The sequence below is a fragment of the Camelus ferus genome, chromosome 21 (genome assembly GCF_009834535.1).
Source record: "Camelus ferus isolate YT-003-E chromosome 21, BCGSAC_Cfer_1.0, whole genome shotgun sequence".
Lineage (NCBI taxonomy): Eukaryota > Metazoa > Chordata > Mammalia > Artiodactyla > Camelidae > Camelus > Camelus ferus.
The window spans coordinates 22,817,900-22,834,787 of NC_045716.1; the positions used below are offsets into that span (position 1 = coordinate 22,817,900).

At 42.9% G+C, this 16,888-nt stretch overlaps 3 protein-coding genes across 7 annotated transcripts in view; 2 read left to right on the forward strand and 1 right to left on the reverse strand.

The window, feature by feature from the left end:
* NUP210L (nucleoporin 210 like) overlaps positions 1–6,627 on the forward strand; it is a 68,721-nt gene extending 62,094 nt beyond the window's left edge. Inside the window, exons 37-40 of the mRNA XM_006177199.2 lie at positions 1,298–1,502; positions 5,620–5,724; positions 6,262–6,336; positions 6,430–6,627. Coding sequence (XP_006177261.1) covers positions 1,298–1,502; positions 5,620–5,724; positions 6,262–6,336; positions 6,430–6,530 — 486 coding nt within the window. The 3' untranslated portion in view covers positions 6,531–6,627. The remainder of the gene's footprint in view (positions 1–1,297; positions 1,503–5,619; positions 5,725–6,261; positions 6,337–6,429) is intronic.
* Positions 6,628–6,957: 330 nt separating this feature from the next.
* On the reverse strand, positions 6,958–8,699 carry RPS27 (ribosomal protein S27). Of its 2 annotated transcripts, none has more exons than XM_006177198.3 (4): positions 8,553–8,699; positions 8,131–8,239; positions 7,417–7,527; positions 6,958–7,043 (listed from the first exon to the last, which is right to left on the reverse strand). In XM_006177198.3, the coding sequence occupies exons 1-4, from the start codon at positions 8,556–8,558 to the stop codon at positions 7,015–7,017; spliced, it is 255 nt and encodes an 84-aa protein (XP_006177260.1). In that variant the 5' UTR covers positions 8,559–8,699; the 3' UTR covers positions 6,958–7,014. The 2 variants fall into 2 exon arrangements, with proteins under 2 accessions (XP_006177260.1, XP_032320091.1); XM_032464200.1 differs by lacking the exon at positions 8,553–8,699 and adding an exon at positions 8,320–8,338.
* Positions 8,700–9,297: 598 nt separating this feature from the next.
* RAB13 (RAB13, member RAS oncogene family) lies at positions 9,298–15,260 on the forward strand. Of its 4 annotated transcripts, XM_032464199.1 has the most exons (9): positions 9,298–9,397; positions 10,378–10,609; positions 12,758–12,818; positions 13,685–13,745; positions 13,968–14,045; positions 14,160–14,249; positions 14,371–14,436; positions 14,539–14,592; positions 14,714–15,260. In XM_032464199.1, the coding sequence occupies exons 4-9, from the start codon at positions 13,743–13,745 to the stop codon at positions 14,789–14,791; spliced, it is 369 nt and encodes a 122-aa protein (XP_032320090.1). In that variant the 5' UTR covers positions 9,298–9,397; positions 10,378–10,609; positions 12,758–12,818; positions 13,685–13,742; the 3' UTR covers positions 14,792–15,260. The 4 variants fall into 4 exon arrangements, with proteins under 4 accessions (XP_032320090.1, XP_032320089.1, XP_006177259.1 ...); XM_006177197.3 differs by lacking the exons at positions 9,298–9,397; positions 10,378–10,609 and adding an exon at positions 11,209–11,493; XM_032464197.1 differs by lacking the exons at positions 9,298–9,397; positions 10,378–10,609 and adding an exon at positions 11,358–11,493 and having other exon boundaries at positions 12,646–12,818.
* Positions 15,261–16,888: the final 1,628 nt, after the last annotated feature.

Below are 16,888 nucleotides of genomic sequence, written 5' to 3' on the forward strand. Positions count from 1 at the left end.
GAGGTAATTAGGTCTATTTATTTATTTTAATGGAGGTGCTGGGGATTGAACTCTGGACCTCGTGCATGCACTCACCACTGAGCTATGCCCTCCCCGCTAGATTAGAGTTTTGAAAAGGGGATTTTTCATTCTCAGTCCAGGGTAAAGGAACAGTTACTGAATGACTTGATAAAATTCACCACAGAAAATTCTTAAACAAAATGAAGACAATGTATCCCCTTCCCAAGGCCAAGGGGACTCCCAGAGTCCAAAATCTAGGTCATGTGCCTTGTCAGTCTGGAAGATAACACAAATGCTTTAAATATATATACATATATTTACACCAATGCTATCTTAAAACAATTTTAGAATGCTAGTTTAAAACTTTTTTTGAAGTCTATTTTATTCTTTTTTAGATCTGTCCCTACCTGTGTGACCTTGGGCACGTCATTTATCCCTTCAGTTTCCTCACTAGCATCCCACTGTGAATGCTCTTTGAAAACAGCAAAAGGTGTAAACATATCTTAGGCATTAACATCTTAAAAGGGTTAAGCTTCTCTGTTTAGGGCAAAATTACCTTAGAGGGACCGCATCATGAAACTGGAACTGAATCCGTACATCTCTGTCAACACTTACTGTTCCTTCTACAATTCTCCTCTTCCCTCAAAGGGCATAACCGACTCTGCTCAAAAGCAGAATCCCAAGTGCCCCTTCCTTCCTCCACTCCTTCCCTATCCTACTTCTGCAGCAAGGGGAAAACAGCAGCCTTATCTCCCCACCCCAAGCCACAGCTTCAGAGGACCCCACCCCAGGCACATCCGCCCTCTCTCTTCTCCAGGGGCACCAGAGGCCAACCTTGCCCTTCCCCTCCTGCCCCAACCTAGAGGAGACCCTGGAGGCATTCAGGGCCAAGCAAGGCAGGCGGTATTTACAAACCTGCTTTACCACTTGCATAGGGTAACCTCGCTTAAGCCCACAGGGCCCCTTCCACTCCTCGGGCCAGAACCAAGACCACGTGCCTCAGCCATGGCTGTCTCGTGACCCCAGACCTCCTCTGCTCCGCGCGGGGCTACCGGGACTGGGACAGAACAGCCACACTTTACCAGCAACTGAGGCACTCACCTGAAGTCTATTTTATTCTCACAGATCGTTTTCTTCCCCTTCAATACATCTAAGTGTGAAAAAGTGACTTATTGTCAGACAGCTAGCTAGAACTAGACATCCAGATGTCTTATTATATATGTTTAAGATTGGAATGTATTCATACAAAACTGATTTTTCATCTTTCAAACAAGTACCTTTTTATCTTTTCTCCAAGGTCTTCCCCAGCTCCCCAGTTGTAGTGGTCTCTGGCCATAGACAGTCTTCCCTCACACCTGGCCTGGCCATCTACCCCGTGAGAGTAGTCAACTTCACTTCCCTCCAGCAGATGGCAGCACCTGTTTTCATCAATATTTCCTGTGTGCTCACCAGTCAAAGTGAGGCTGTGCGAGTGAGAGCTATGAAAGAGAAGCCTGGTGCAGGTGAGCATTGAGGGCTCCTATTTTAATCTAGAGGGAAAAAGACAGAATGTATTACAGTTTAGTTAATGGGAAACATTCAGCCACTTGGCCAAGATCACTCAAACTAGCTGCAGCATGGATCTTTATTCTCCAAGCCTACTCTATAAAATAAAACCTTCAGATAGCTTTCTTATCACTAGCTAGATGTTATCCTTAACTTACATATTTAAGAATCATTATGTTATTTTAACATGAGTTTGTCAGCTTCGTAAGTGTACTTCTTACCCTGTTTTACATTTTTTTAATTGAAGTATTGTTGACTTACAATGTTGTGTTTATTAGTTTCTGGTGTACAGCAAAGTGATTCAGGTATACACACACACACACACACACACATACACATATACATATATACATATATTCTTTTTCTTATTTTCCACTATGGTTATTACAGGATATTGAATGTAGTTCCCTGTGCTATATAGTACAGTATTGTTTATCAATTTAATACTTAGTAGTTTGTATCTGCTAATTCCAAACTCCTAATTTATCCATCCCCCACCCCCTTTCCCTTTTAGTAACCATAAATTTTTCTATGTCTGAGTCTGTTTCCATTTTGTAAAGTCCATTTGTGTCATTTTTTTTTTTTTAGATTCCACATATGTGATATCATAAGATTTGTCTTTCTCTGACTTTTCACTCAGTATGATAATCTCTGGGTCCATCCATGTTGTTGCAAATGGCATTTTTTTTAATGGATTGAGTAGTATTCCATTGTATTTGTATACCTCGTCCTTCCTTCCCGAGTTGACGGTTACTTCCATGTCTTGGACTATTGTAAATAGTGCTGCCGTGAACACTAGGGTGCATGTATCTTTTCGAATTAGTTTTCTCCAGGTATATGCCCAGGAGTGAGACTGCTGGATCATATAGTAACTCTAGTTTTTAAAGGAACCTCCGTACTGTTTTCCATAGTGGCTGCACCAGTTTACATTCCCACCAACAGTAGAAGAGGGTTCCTTTTTCTCTACACTCTCTCCAGCATTTATTGTTCATGGACTTTTTAATGATGGCCACTCTGACTGTAGTTTTTGTGTTTCTCTAATAATCAGCAGTGTTGAGCATCATGGCCTATTCGCCATTTATTTGTATGTCTTATTTGGAGAAATGTGTTTAGATCTTCTGCCCCATTTTTGGATTGGATTTTTGTTATTGAGTTGTACGAGCTGTTTGTGTATTTTGGAAATTAAGCTCTTATCAATTACATCGTTTGCAAGTATTTTCTCCCAATTCTGTAGGTTGCTTTTCGCTTTGTGTATGGTTTCCTTTGCTATGCAAAAGCTTGTAAGTTTGATGAGGTCCTATTTGTTTATTTTTGCTTTTATTTCTATTGCCTTGGGAGACTGACCTAAGAAAACAGTTACAACTTATGTCAGAGAATGTTTTGCCTATATTCTCTTCTGGGAGTTTCATGGTGTCATGTCTTATATTTAAGTCTTTAAGCCATTTTGAGTTTATTTTTGTGTATAGCGTGAGGGAGTGTTCTAACTTCATTGATTTACATGCAGCATTCCCAACACCACTTGCTAGAGATAGTTTTTTCTCCATTGTATATTCTTGCCTCCTTTGTCAAAGACTGACTGTAGGTGTGTGGGTTTATTTCTGGGCTCTGTTCCTTCTAATTCTGTTCCACTGATCCTTGTCTGTTTTTGTGCCAATGCCATGCAATTTTGATTACTGTAGCTTTGTAGTATTGTCTGAAGTCTGGGAGGGATATGCCACCAGCTTTGATCTTTTGCCTCAGGATTGCTTTAGCAACTCTGGCTCTTTCTGGTTCCATATAAACTTTAGGATTATTTGTTCTAGTTCTGTGAAAAATGTCATGGCTTCTTACCCTGTTTTAAATCTCTTGACGAAGTTTCACTTTTTTCAAAAGTATTTAGCAGATCTTTTTGCATCAATGGACAAATGGTGATAACCCTAGAACCAAGACTTCATGTTCCTAAATCTTGATTCTACCATTACCCAGTTTAGAAATGCCAAATTTGAGTGGGATGGGAACAATTATGGAAGGAGGCGTTAGGAAAGCCAGAAAACCATCCGTATACTTGTCATTCCCACTTGCCCATCCCTCAAGGGAAACAGTACTTCTCTTAATTACTAGGAGTGAATTAGGCTGAACCTTAATACATCTAATGGGAGAAAAGGTTTTCGTTTTTATGAGCATATGCTTTGTACTGGTCAATAAATACCCTAAGCATATTTGTATGTAGTTTGTTTTTTAAACCATTTTTTAAATTGAAGTATAATTTACAATGTTGTATTAGTTTCAGGCGTACAGCAAAGTGATTCAATTACACATACACATATTCTAGATTATTTTCCATTATAGGTTATTATATTGGGCATAGTTCCCTGTGCTATATGGTAGGTCTACATAGATTTTAATTCTCATGATTTTAAAGAACTTTTTATAACTCTAAAGATGTTTCCTTTAAAGAGCTGAGGAAATTGTGGGGCAGGGTGGGATATTAAAAAGGGGGGGGAGGAGTATTGAGGAAATTGAGATGTTTGTCAAGGTCCCACCACCAGAAACTATTCATCCGTGCTTTCTGAGTTTAAAATTGAGGTTTTGTGGATCTCCACAGACACACAGATAGAATTCAAGGTGTCCATGGTTTGAATGGGAAAAAAAACTGCATCTTTATTTTCAATTAACCTCTAGCTGAAAATTAGTATTTCTACTGATTATGAGCATAGGCAACAGGTCACAATAGTATCAGATGTATGACTTTGTCAGCAATGGAATCCATAGATTTTCTCGTGTTCCTACTGTCACATCTCAAAATTACACACTAGTTTTCAGACCTAAAGCTACTTTTTGTTCTTATTAAAACACACGTATTAGTGTATCACAAATTAGGCCTTTTAACATTTTGCTAACTGCGCAATATAACTATCCTACAAATTAGGTTTCCTTTATTCCTACATTTTATCTTTTGCATTTAAAAACTTGAATTGGAATCCCTCCACTTCACCAGACTGCCAAAGTTGCCCACGACCAGAAACAAAACTCAAGAACCCCTGCCCTTCTCAGAGATACAAGGGATAAGCAGTACAACCACGGTTGGTGGTTTAGATACAAATATGAACACGAATTTCAGCTTATTCATACAAGCATGTGATTGCCTACTGTTACGCCAGACAGGCACGATACCTGTTACAGAAATCAGATTTAAGGCAGGGCCCAATTAAAGACAGTTCAGTGTAGCCAGAACAAAGAGGTGCTATCAAAGTTAATATGTTTCTTCAGTTTTATTTGGACTCTCAACATTGGGACCTCATCAGGGGTTAGTATAGTATCTTGTTTTCAGTGTAGGCAACCTCAAATTATTCTTCAAAGTGAAGCAGCGTGTAGGCAGTGTGAAGTTGTAAAACAGTTGTACGTTGGGAGGTAAAACCAGTGCAGAGCCCAGAGTTAGAGTGCCCATACAAAGGATGCAGAATAGGGAACTAGGTATGAGGGCCTGGCGAGTTTATCAGGGAAGGCCTGTTAAGTTCAGGCAGTTTGGTGGAGCAGGGAAGAGTTTATTTCTAGACACTGAATTTGAAATAACCAAAGGTAAGTGCCAAGTATGCTTCAAAGACAAGTCTAAAGTTTTATTGAGGACAAAGTTATATACAAATCAAAATGTGCCCTACAAATGACACCTGAGTAAAAAAGGACAAGTAGCCCTTAGATTTAAGAGGTCATTGGTGACCCAAGGAAATGTTTCAGGTTAGGGGGATTAAAGTTAGAAGCTGAATCACCATAGACTTTCACAAACTTTAAGGGAAATATGTCACCTGGAGTTAAAAGTGCACAATTAAAGTAACAGGCATTTAAAAGTAGCTCTTTTGTAAACTGGAGAGAAGAGTCTCAAGAATTTAGTTTATTACTGTAGGGACAGTAAAAAGCCAGAGGTGGAGGAGCCAAAGTACAGTTCACCTCCTCCTCTCTCGTAAGAAGCAAAAGAATTTCCTAGAGAGCTGGATTTTGAGTGCTTCAGCTAGATACTCTTAGGACCACACAAGTTTTTAAGTGCAACATCTGTCTTGGATACATTAAATATTCTTCTTTTGTTCTGCCAAACTGTAGGTCAGTGTGAAGATTCAGGTGTCCTCCAGAAGTTCACGGGTTCTTACCAGATCCTCCTCTTTACCCTCTTTGCGGTGTTGGCATCAACAGCTTTCCTCTTTCTAGGTAAGGAGTCCTTATTTTCAGCATCGTGGACTTTTGACTTGGAAACTGCCTTCATTTTATTTCACAAACTAAACGAGGATGAAAATTAGCTGTTTATCACATCTAATTTGGGACAAGCAACTGAAATTGATTTAGCCTCCCTAGCCCTAGTCACCTAGTGGACTGAAGTTCCTGCCCAACTTACTACCAAGCAGTAAACTAGATGTGGCAAACAAATACCACTGAGAAGTGGAAATCACTTCTAAACCTTTTATTATAGCTAGTTCTGCTCAAATTCATAGCTAGAAATGACTTAAGCAACACAAAACTATGGTCTACACATGCATTTCCTATCTTTCAGCCAAGAGTTAGAAAATACCTCTAAAATCACTAAGTAAAAATTTCCTGTATTACTATGAAGTTATTTAATTTGAAGCATTGCTTTTTTTATCTAGCAATACTTAAATCTCTGAATTTTAGAGCTGACTTGCCCCTTAAAGGCCTTCCTGCAATGAAAATTGATCTCTTTGGTGACATCCTCCCTTGCTGTTTTTCCAGCATATAATGCCTTCGTAAACAAGATACAGACAGTTCCAGTTGTTTACGTACCAACTCTAGGAACGCCACAGTCTGGTAAAGAATCACTATCTTTATCTTTGAAAAGCTTTGATATCACCCTCACCTTTATTCACTATTCATCTATTTCTCTTCCTTCTTTACTTCTAGGTTCTTACACATCTACACATTCTCCCCCTCCCTTCATGAGTCCACAACCACCACCAGCCCATAATCGGTTACAACACTGGCTTTGGAGTATAAGGCATTAATCTCTGCTCAGACAAGTCCCCTTAACTGTAGGGTACTGAAGATTTCTAGCCCTAGACAAGGAGCGTAGCAGCAACTTCTATATTCCTGAGCCTCCAAACAAGGCTTCTGAGAACTGTAAATAAAGGATCCTAAGCTGTTTTGTATTAAAGTGGTGTGTTGGGTTATTTTTTAAGATCAATTACCAGTTTTTAATCCTAAGAAAATATTAAAAATCAAAACAAATACCCCATTTATACACTATCCCAGTATTTAATCAAGCTCTGCAGATTTACTCAACGAGCCTAGGGATAGAAAAGGTCCCAAATCAACTTTTTACATACTTGGCCACTTACTTGCCCCAAATGACTCTAGTAGTCCACTCTTCTGGGTGCCCCTGAATACGTGAGGTAGGAACTTCCTAGCAGTAAAACAAGACAATAAACAGGATGTATCCAAAATGTGTTTATTGGGACGGTTTCCCATTCATCTTGATTGAGGGTTCTTTTAGTGCTGCTTCCGTCTGAAGGAGCATCCTGGAAGAAAAGTGTCTGAAGGTTAACTTGACAGCAGCCTACTTACCCTGCCCCCACAAAAGAAAATGATGCCTGATACCCACAAGAAAGCTCCATCTGTATTTTTCTCAACTCCTTTAGCTCCTACCTAGCCACTTAAAGACCTTATTATCAGCTTCAGGTCACGTGAAGCACCTTTTATCACCCATCCACCCCAGCTTTAATCAGTAACATTCTGAAGTTAGTAAATACTTTCTGATAATGCTTTTGTAGGAAAAATAAAAAAAGACTATCGAGCCCAACCCTCTTTATAAGTCAGTCTGGTAATTCACATTACACACAATCCCTCTTAAGTTTCAAAGCCCAAAATCCTAATACTAGTTAAATTATTTACCTTCTGTAAGCCTTGCTTTTCCTCCTGTAGGCTGGCAGAGGACAGTAGAGCAACCAACACACAAAACTACTGTTTGTGCATGGCTAAAGACGGTGGTGATTTTATAGCATCCTGAGAAAAAAATCAAGAAGTTAACCTATTCTTCCCATACCTTTCTTCACTTGAACACATGCTATCATGTGTTAACTGTAAGACAAGCATGTTATGTAAATTCTTGAAATTAACTTTCCTTCTAAACCTGATTACCTAGCTCTACATATACATTAAAGCCATATACATTAAAGCCAAGTCAGAAGCCATCTAGACTCTATGCCCCCACCTATGGATTTTTTGCTTTTCCAGCATACAATGCCTTCATAACATCATCATCTAGAGCCTGGAAGATAAAGGAGTGGAACCATAAATTATTCAAAAGTCAAAAAACAGAATACTCTACTTGGCTGGGAGGGATGCTCAGTAATGGATCAACATATCCACCCCCTTGCTTCCAGGTACAACTACATAAAAGACCACAGCAGTGTTTCCAAAACAAAGAAATGTTAGTTTGCATGTGGAGTTTTTGAAGAGAGATCGCTTTGGATCACTCCTCCTAAAATGCAAAATTTTACCCACCTCAAATATTCGAATTTTTAAAAATTAGTGTCGCTTCAAGGATACCCTTTTCCGATCCTTGGAGTCCAGTGCTTTCCCCACTACTACAATTTATCTCCTCACCTGGGCATTTCACATCCATGAAATAGGAGTTGGGGCTCTGCACCAGGCGCTTCTTCTTGTGTTTCCTCTTCTCCTCTTCTGGAGAGGGATGAAGGAGATCCTTTGCGAGCTAAGAGAGGCAGAAATACAAAGATTTAGAAACCAACGGCGAACATGGGCTGATGGGAAACAGTCCCCACTGCCACACACCGGGGAGAGCTCGCCCCTTGCCGCCCCTGGTGTCTGCGCAGCTGGGCCGCCATCTTATCTCCTCTCCGCTCCCGTCTAAGCAGGGGCCCCCGCGGGCCTCTGCGGTCCCTGTGGTTAATGTCCTGGGAAGTGCGGAGGGCAAATGAGGGCCCTCTGCGATGCGAAATCAGCGTGAGGGGAGCGTGCGGACAGAAGAGCGAGACCTCCGCCGAAACCTGGACCAAGGAACTCACAGGCATGTTCTCGTGGGGAGGTCGTCACCGCCGGAAAAGAGCGAAAGCGGAAATCCTCCCCCTTATATCCGCCACCTGCAGGAAGTGACGCCTGGACCTTCTGCCGCCATGTTGGGAAGGTCCTTCTCTCAAGGTCTGTGGGCGGTGGGGTGAGGAGACGGCTGCCATTTACAGAAGGTCTCTGATAGGACACAGATGAGTCGCCATGTTGAAAACGTGAGTTTGCTGTCTTAAGGTCCGCATTTGGTCTCTGTGGAGGAGTAAATGGACAATTTTTAAATTTCGGGCTGCACTTTGACAGTAGGAACTGCTTAGGAGAATAGCGAGACTCAGCCATGTATGAGACTTATTAAATTTCTTTCCTATTTTCCAATTGGTTTAGTTTGCCCATTTTTAACAATTAAGAAATGTAAGTATTTTAGAAAGTCCTCATACTTTCCCCACCTCCAGTCTACTCCTAGGGCTAACCATTGTTGAATTTTATTCTCTCCTTCCCATCTTTTCCCCCTAATAATTACACCACTCACTTACGTAGTTATTATTTGTGCATTGTTCTGACTGCTTTTCGTACGTTAATTTATCTTCCGAACAACTCTATCAGGTTACTATTATCAGTATTTTACAGATTAGGAAAGTGATGCCCAGAGACATTAAATAAATTGTCCAAAGTATGCTACTGAAGTGCCTTCCAAAAAGATTGTGCTAATTTATATTCCCACATCCTTTACCCCGCATTTTTCACCAGCACTGTATTTCCAGGATTTCTCATCTTGGCAGCACTGAGACGCTTGACGGGATGAGAAGAAAGAGAAACTGAAGACCAAATCTACAATGATGATCAAAGGGTTAGAATGCCCATTTTTCATAAAGAAGGAGCCTAGATGATCCAAATGGCATCTGGGGACCTAATTAATTCCAGAGGAATGGAATAGGGCAGGGAATATAAGTTCCAGTCAAGGGTGGGCTGGTAAAAATTTTAACGACTGGCTTTATGGAGAGTAGGCCCTGATTTGTTGTCTTTCCTAATTTCAATGGTGTGAATATTCACACCATGGCCAATTTCAAACTACCAATGTCACATCATTAAACACGGATCTAGGAAGAGAGATGCACAATCTGTTCTCATGAGCCAGTAAGAATTGGTTCCAGCACACTACTAATGGACAGGAAAAATCTCTGAGGAAGTGACATTTAAGCTGAAATCTGAAAGACAAGGAGCCAACTAAGGAACAATCTGGGGGAATAGCTTTCTAGGTTGAAGGAAGAGCTTGTGAATACAAAACCAGAGGCCAGAATGAGCCTGCCAAAATTGAAGGAGGAAAGGCATTGTAGAGGAAGCTCTGAGAGCCAAGGGGAGAGTACTGTGGAGATGAGGTTCCAGTGAATGGAGGTATACACCCGTAAGTACAGTCTAGAGAGGTGAGCAAGAATAATGTATTGCTGTGGATGAAAAGTCCAGATCCAGACAAAATAAGATGAAAAAGAAAAAAACTAATGGATTTTTATCAGAACAATCCTAAAAGATTAAAGAGTAATTTAAAGGACTGTTGAGAGACAGTTTGGCCAGTGAGGAAAAGTAAAGAAAACTCAAGGTTAGTAATACAGCTTGAAGACCTAATGAGAGGTGAGATAAAGGACAAAGGGGGATTGAATAGTTGTGTTTGAGAAGAGACAAACATTGACACAAAAGTTGAGAAGGATAAGTGACAAAAAAGATGCTTCCTCACTAACTTTATACAAGGACTATTCTACTGACTCGCTGTTAGAAAAGCAGATATTTTGAATAATTTTTTCCAAAGGCAAAGATAAACTTGTTTCTTTATAGCCATGTTCTTCACACTTCAGTTTCCTGGTTGCCAAGGCTACGCATTCACAGTCTGTTCAGTGAGAAGTCAGGAATACTGCCGCAGGGCTGTTAAAGATCCACATCTCATCAGAAGAATGAGACGAGACATTTGTAGTCCCAATCTCTTGTTTTCCTGAGCTGGCATGTGAGAATTCACATACACTGCCCCAGAAGAAAGGCTGTTGAAATTGAAGCCCCAGAATCTATCTAGGTAGGTATGTGTGGTTTGTGGGGGGAGGTGGGCGGGCCGCGGGGTTGGGGAGAGGAGGAAGTGGGTGATGGAGGCGGGTGCGAATTCTATAGTATAATGAATTTTAATTTTTACTCTGTTACACCAGGGGGCAGACTGACTCAACAAATAGCCGCCTACTCCAGGCATCCCGCTTTTTTTGAAAAGGAGTTGGGATTCTGAAACTAAGGGCTTGGACTAACACCAGAATTCTAGAACTGCCCCAGAAGGATTCTATTTTCCTTGAGTCGCCTTTCCGAAAATCAGTCCTCAGTTTTTCTCAACTCCCAGTGTTATCCTGGCCTTCACCCTTATTCCCAGAAACTTTCCCTTTCCCCTAATTCATCCAAAATTCCTCTTCCCCTGGTCATTTTGATTAAACCTCTACTTCAGATCGCTCCAGTCTCTCTGGCCTCAGACTGGAAGAGTGAAGTCAAAAGAGGGGAGGAGGAGTAAGCAAAAAGCTTTGGGAAATGCCTGGGAAGACAGGCCAGCGCCGCTGGGAAGGGAAAGCCCAGAGACCAGAGGGCTGGACTCGCCTCTTAGGACAGCAGAAAGGGGTGGGCGGGCAGGGGGTGGGGCCCAGAGGAGTGCCGCCTCTCCTCTTTCCCGGAGCCTGGGCGGAGAGGGAGGAAAACTTCCTGGCCTGGGCTCCGGGGCCGCTGTGTCTGCCAACCCTACAATCCCGCCTACCAGTGCCCGTCGCTTCCCCACCCCTCCCCCGGCACCCCCGGTGTCCGCCATGGCCAAAGCCTACGACCACCTCTTCAAGTTGCTGCTGATCGGGGACTCAGGGGTGGGCAAGACTTGTCTGATCATTCGCTTTGCAGAGGACAACTTCAACAACACTTACATCTCCACCATTGGTGAGCCCACTGGCCATACCCTAGATCCCCAGCTCCCTCATGCTCTCATCTTCTGGCTCTTGGATTACTGGTGACCCCACTTTTCAGTCCCCTTAGAGTCAGGTTTCTAAACTCCAGTCCCTCAATCCCTGTCTCAGACCCCTCCCCCTTTGTATGTCTCCGGATGTTATCCAAACCTTTGAGTCCTCCAGGTAGCCCCTCAGTTGTGCGAGCCCCTCATCTCCAAATCCACATGAACCCTTCCCTATTTCCTTCTCCGCTCCTCTTCCCCCATCCCTATCCACCTAGGATTCCTGATCCTGTATCCCCTTTTCCCTGAATATGTCTTCCAATTCTTCTGGCCTCTTTCTGTCCCACTGAGTTGCAAACTCTCCCATCACATTCCCACCTTACCATCTACTTTCCAGCCTCCATGCCCCTCAACTTAATTGGGGGTTGGGGAGGATGGAACAGAGAGGCTGGTTGTGTTGTGTTGGACTGTGATCATGAATATGCAGTCAGCCTGGTGAGGAAGGTGGGAGTGAGGGGACTTCTGGGGTCTCTGAGTCAGCCTGGTGACTCAGCCTCCTCCCTGGGGCTCCCAACAGGCTCGGGGGAGGTGCACAAGTTTCCACTAAGAACATTGTCCCCCCTCCTCCCTCTCATCTTTCCTAATCTCCTCTGGCCTGGGAAATAAGACAAAGAGAGTCTCCAGACAATTCTGGTTAGAAAGAGGATGGGAAAATGCCCCTCTCGCTGAATTCAGTCTCAGGGGGAATCTTGTTTGGCCTCAAACTTGGTTTCAAGCCTGGCCTACTAGTTAATTCACATAGACTGGCATCAGCTACCTTTTACCTCGCTCTTGATCTTTACCCTGTAGGGCCAGGAGGGTGGGTGGGAAAACCTAGAGCAGAGGGTTCTAAGAAAACAGAAGAGAAAAGGAATCTGAAAGTAATACTTTGGGGGAGACATTGAATTGAGAGGGTTGTCAGCTGGCATGGCTGAGTGAATCCAAGAAGTTGCCTTAAAGGCCTTGAACCTTCCTGCAGAATTTTCATCATCATCTTCCCCACGAAATCCATAAAATATAAGTAAAAACAATATGCTTGCTATACAAATACAGCTTTGAGAAAATCCTCCTAGTTTTACCGTTCCAATATGATTGCTTCCCAGGTGCGTCCCCTGCAGAATCTCTGCCACTGCTCCATTCCTGTCTCTCTCAGCACACGCTTTCACATGCACGTACATACACGTCTCAGTCTCAGTGTCCACTCTCCACCCCTAGGAATTGATTTCAAGATCCGCACTGTGGATATAGATGGGAAGAAGATCAAACTGCAAGTCTGGTGAGTGAATCCCCAAGGATTCCTAAACCAGGCTTCCTCATTTACTTCCTGTAGCCCTTTCTCTTCTATTTTGCCTCATTTTTCTCCCTTTCCCCATTGCTCCTTCCAGCACTTTTTCTAATCCATTTCTGTCACCTCACTCAGATGTCCTTTTGTCTCTCTTCCTGCTTTTCCTGCTTGCTCAACTATTTTCAGCTTTTTTATATATATATATATATAATTCTCGTGCTTCTCCCGGCTCTAGAGCATTCTCTGAACTTGGCAACAATTGGCTGTTGAGCTGCAGTGTGGAAACAAGCTCTATACAGTTGAATAGCAAGTAGCAGAATTAAGCCTTGACTCTAAGTCTGGTGCTCCTGTTAAATTACAGAGAGCTCAGAAAGCCAAGTGTAAAAGTTTGACCTGACTTGAGGAAGCTGCAACCCTGACGGTGTTAAATGGTAAGAGGCTTAATGGAGGCATTATGATACGATAAGAGCAGAATGTGGTTCAATCCTGGTTCTTTTACAGTATGACCTTCGTTAGTTATTTGGCCTCTCCAAATCTGTTTCCTCATTTGTAAAATAGAGACAGTAAAACATGTCTCACAAGGATAGAGTGAAGATTAGGTAAAATGACACAAATAAGATGATACATACACAGTGCTTAGCACAGAATAAACAATGAATAAAACAGAAAGGTCTTGTTTCTTAGGCTTCAGCCATCTCTCAGTATCAGCCCAGCTATCTTCCATCCCTTTTCTCCTTTTCTGTTTCCTTTCAGCACCCCTTGTTGCAAAAGCTAAATTCTTAGGACGTGGGGGCGGGATTCTCTATTTCAAGAGCTCTTCCCTCTATCCCACCCCATGAAATATTCCACCTCTTCAGGGACACAGCTGGCCAAGAGCGATTCAAGACGATAACTACTGCCTATTACCGTGGAGCCATGGTATGAAGTGTGGTTCTGGACAAGGGAGGAGGCATGAGGCAATAGAACATATGAATACAGAGGGGCAGGAGTTGGGGCAGAGAAGAACGGGGAAAGGCACAGTATGGGTTGCAGAAGGCCCCATATGGCCTAGCGTTAGACTTGTGGATAGAATTTGCAGGGTCACTTAGAGGGCAGTAGGAAGCCTAAACAGGGGAAGAAGTGAACTTTGCCACTTTCCAGGGCATTATCCTGGTATATGACATCACAGATGAGAAATCTTTCGAGAATATTCAGAACTGGATGAAGAGCATCAAAGAGGTGAGGACCCTCCCAGAGAGATGGGGGAATTGGGTAGAACCTGGAGGATGAAGCAGACTGTGAAAATGAGCAGGACCCAACTTTTACTCGTCCGTCTTACCCTTTTGCTCCCAGAATGCCTCTGCTGGGGTTGAGCGCCTCTTACTGGGGAACAAGTGTGACATGGAGGCCAAGAGGAAAGTACAGAAGGAGCAGGCCAATAAGGTAAGAGCCGGCTGGGCAACGTTCCAGCACTGGGCCGGGAGGGCCAGGATGAGGCCGGACTGCAGAGGGCTTGGCTGCTGCCCTTCATCCAACTCTCTTCCTCCCACTTCACCCCCTGCAGTTGGCTCAGGAGCATGGAATCCGATTTTTTGAGACAAGTGCCAAATCTAGTATGAACGTAGATGAGGTGAGACCTACCCACCCCCACTCCTCAAAGAGATAAAGTATTGGAAGACAGGCTTATCCTCCCCTCCAACCTCTTCTGACCAGTCTCTCCTTTCCCCATTAGGCTTTCAGTTCCCTGGCCCGGGACATCTTGCTCAAGTCAGGAAGCCGCAGATCGGTGAGTTAGTTGGATTTGCTGGGCTAAGTACAAGTGTGTGTTGGGAGCAAAAACTGACATTTATGGCCCCAGATCCCAGCCAGCCATTCTCACCTTGACCCCTGTACCCTTCTCCCTCTAGGGAAACAGCAACAAGCCCTCCAGCACTGACCTGAAAACTTGTGACAAGAAGAACACCAACAAGTGCTCCCTGGGCTGAGGACCCGTTTCTCCCTCCCCACCCTAAGCCTGGAGGCGGAACATGAGGGAGGCAGGGCTGAGAGGCTGGGCAGGGGAGAAATAGCAAGTGGGGCTTGGAGGGATAGAGACAGGCAGATGGTGGAAGAGTGGGGAGGAAATGGAGACAAAAAAAGGAAGGAGAGAAAAGGAAAGAGGAAAAGGAGGTAGAATAGAGAAGGAAGGAGAAGAAAGAAGGAAAAGAATAGAGGAAGTGAAAGGTGAGGAGATAGGAAGAGAGGGAGAAGGAAAGAAAGATGGCCCTAGGCCTCAGGCCTTTTCTGGGTTTCCAGGGCAAACATAAATGTAAATAAATAATTGATTTATTCTGTTACTGAATCAGGCTTTAGGGTCCTGAGAGAGGCTGGCTCAGCACCACCCTCTGAAGGTTTGGTCCTATCCTGTCACTCTGCATGGTCTTTCTCAGTATTAAAGGCCACCATTTGCACGAATGTCCCTGGTTTGGGTAACTGTCATCATTGTCAGAATTGCTCTCTACTCATAAACCTAATTCTTGCCTCTCTAAGGTGGTTGATCTGCCTGAATCTGGTCCTGTTATGCCAAGACCCTTCCTACAGCTCTCCCTTCCCCAGATGTTTAATTGGTGAGGAAAAGCAAGGAACAGAGTTTCTCTGAAACTGAAGGTCTGGACATCCTTTCTCCAGCATGGGGTTTAGAATATCCTTGTGTGGGCAGTCTTGTCCAGGAGATTCCAAAAGAGAAGGGCTCTTTACTGGGCCTCCCCAGGGGAGTGACAACCCTAGCCTCAGGGAAATAGTAGAACCAGTATTTTTTCTCCAGTGATTTCTGCAGGCACCTCTGATTCTGCCAGCAATCCCTTTAGGTAACTAGTGGCATTACTATCTGCTTTTATAGATGAGGAAAACGAGACACAGAATAAGTTGATTTAATCATAAATATTGACTGAGCATCTACTACATGCCAAGCACAACGGTCAAGTTAATGTTCTATAACCTCTGGGTGGTACTTACAAGAAGAGGGACTAGTAAAATTCAACAAAAACAGTTCCTAACTACTGAATAACAAAGAGGCAAAACTACTGGCATGCAACAGAACCACCAACAAAAAACTCAGGCTTGATACACAGTCCCCTTAAGTATACGCAGCCCCCATTCGCCCTTACACAACGTGTTTTAAACAGTAAAATTATCTCACAGACTTGATCTTGTGTCAGGATAATGAAAATGTCAGATTTGGTTTAGACAAAAAAAATTACTTTTATTCATGGATATGATGTTCAAGGCATTTAAAAAATCCCCAAGCCTTCAGTGTGGAAGGCACAACCTTCATCATCAGCAAAGCCTTTTTGTTTTTGTGCTGCTGTTTCTGTTGGTAAAAGACAACACTCAGCAAAAAAGTGACAGTGCCAGGAGAAGGACTCAGAAAATAATTTGATAAATGTATTAAGTATCTAAGCTTTGATGGGGTAAGGATCCTTATCTATGGCTTATGTTTGAGCTCTGTAGTCAACTGCCCAGCTAGTTTAATTTGCTCAACAGATGAGGAAAGACTTGCATTTTGTGAATCCAGGAAGAAGATTGACATCTTTGTCATACCTCAGAGCAGATATTTTAAAGTCCAGTTTGAGCATAGAGATCTTATTCAGTTGCTTGGTATGGCTATGGGAAGTGAGATCTTACAAGATCTCAGTTTGTCATAAGACATAGTAGGAATGGGAAAGGAGTAACAGAATACTAGACTTCGGCCAAAACTCTTATAGCTAAAAGGTACTGGAAAAAAAGTCATACCCTACTTTCTATAACATAAAACTATTGACACACACAGACAAATAATAAAGGAACAAATACATAGTTTCAAGCAAAATTAAAGCTCAGCCCTCACTAGGTGTTGGGTTTTTCTTTTTCAACTCTCACCCAATGATCTTTGTAGCCTGACAGTTCCTGCTTTTGAGAAGCCAGGTTAAAGTCTGATAGGAAGACAGAATTCATGGGATGTAGCATCAGACATACTGTTAATCTCAAAATAGTGTGTTCTAGCCCTTAAGGCTGGAGGGGAGGGGAGTAGGCTATGTTTTTTAGCCTGGAAAGACTTGTTGGGA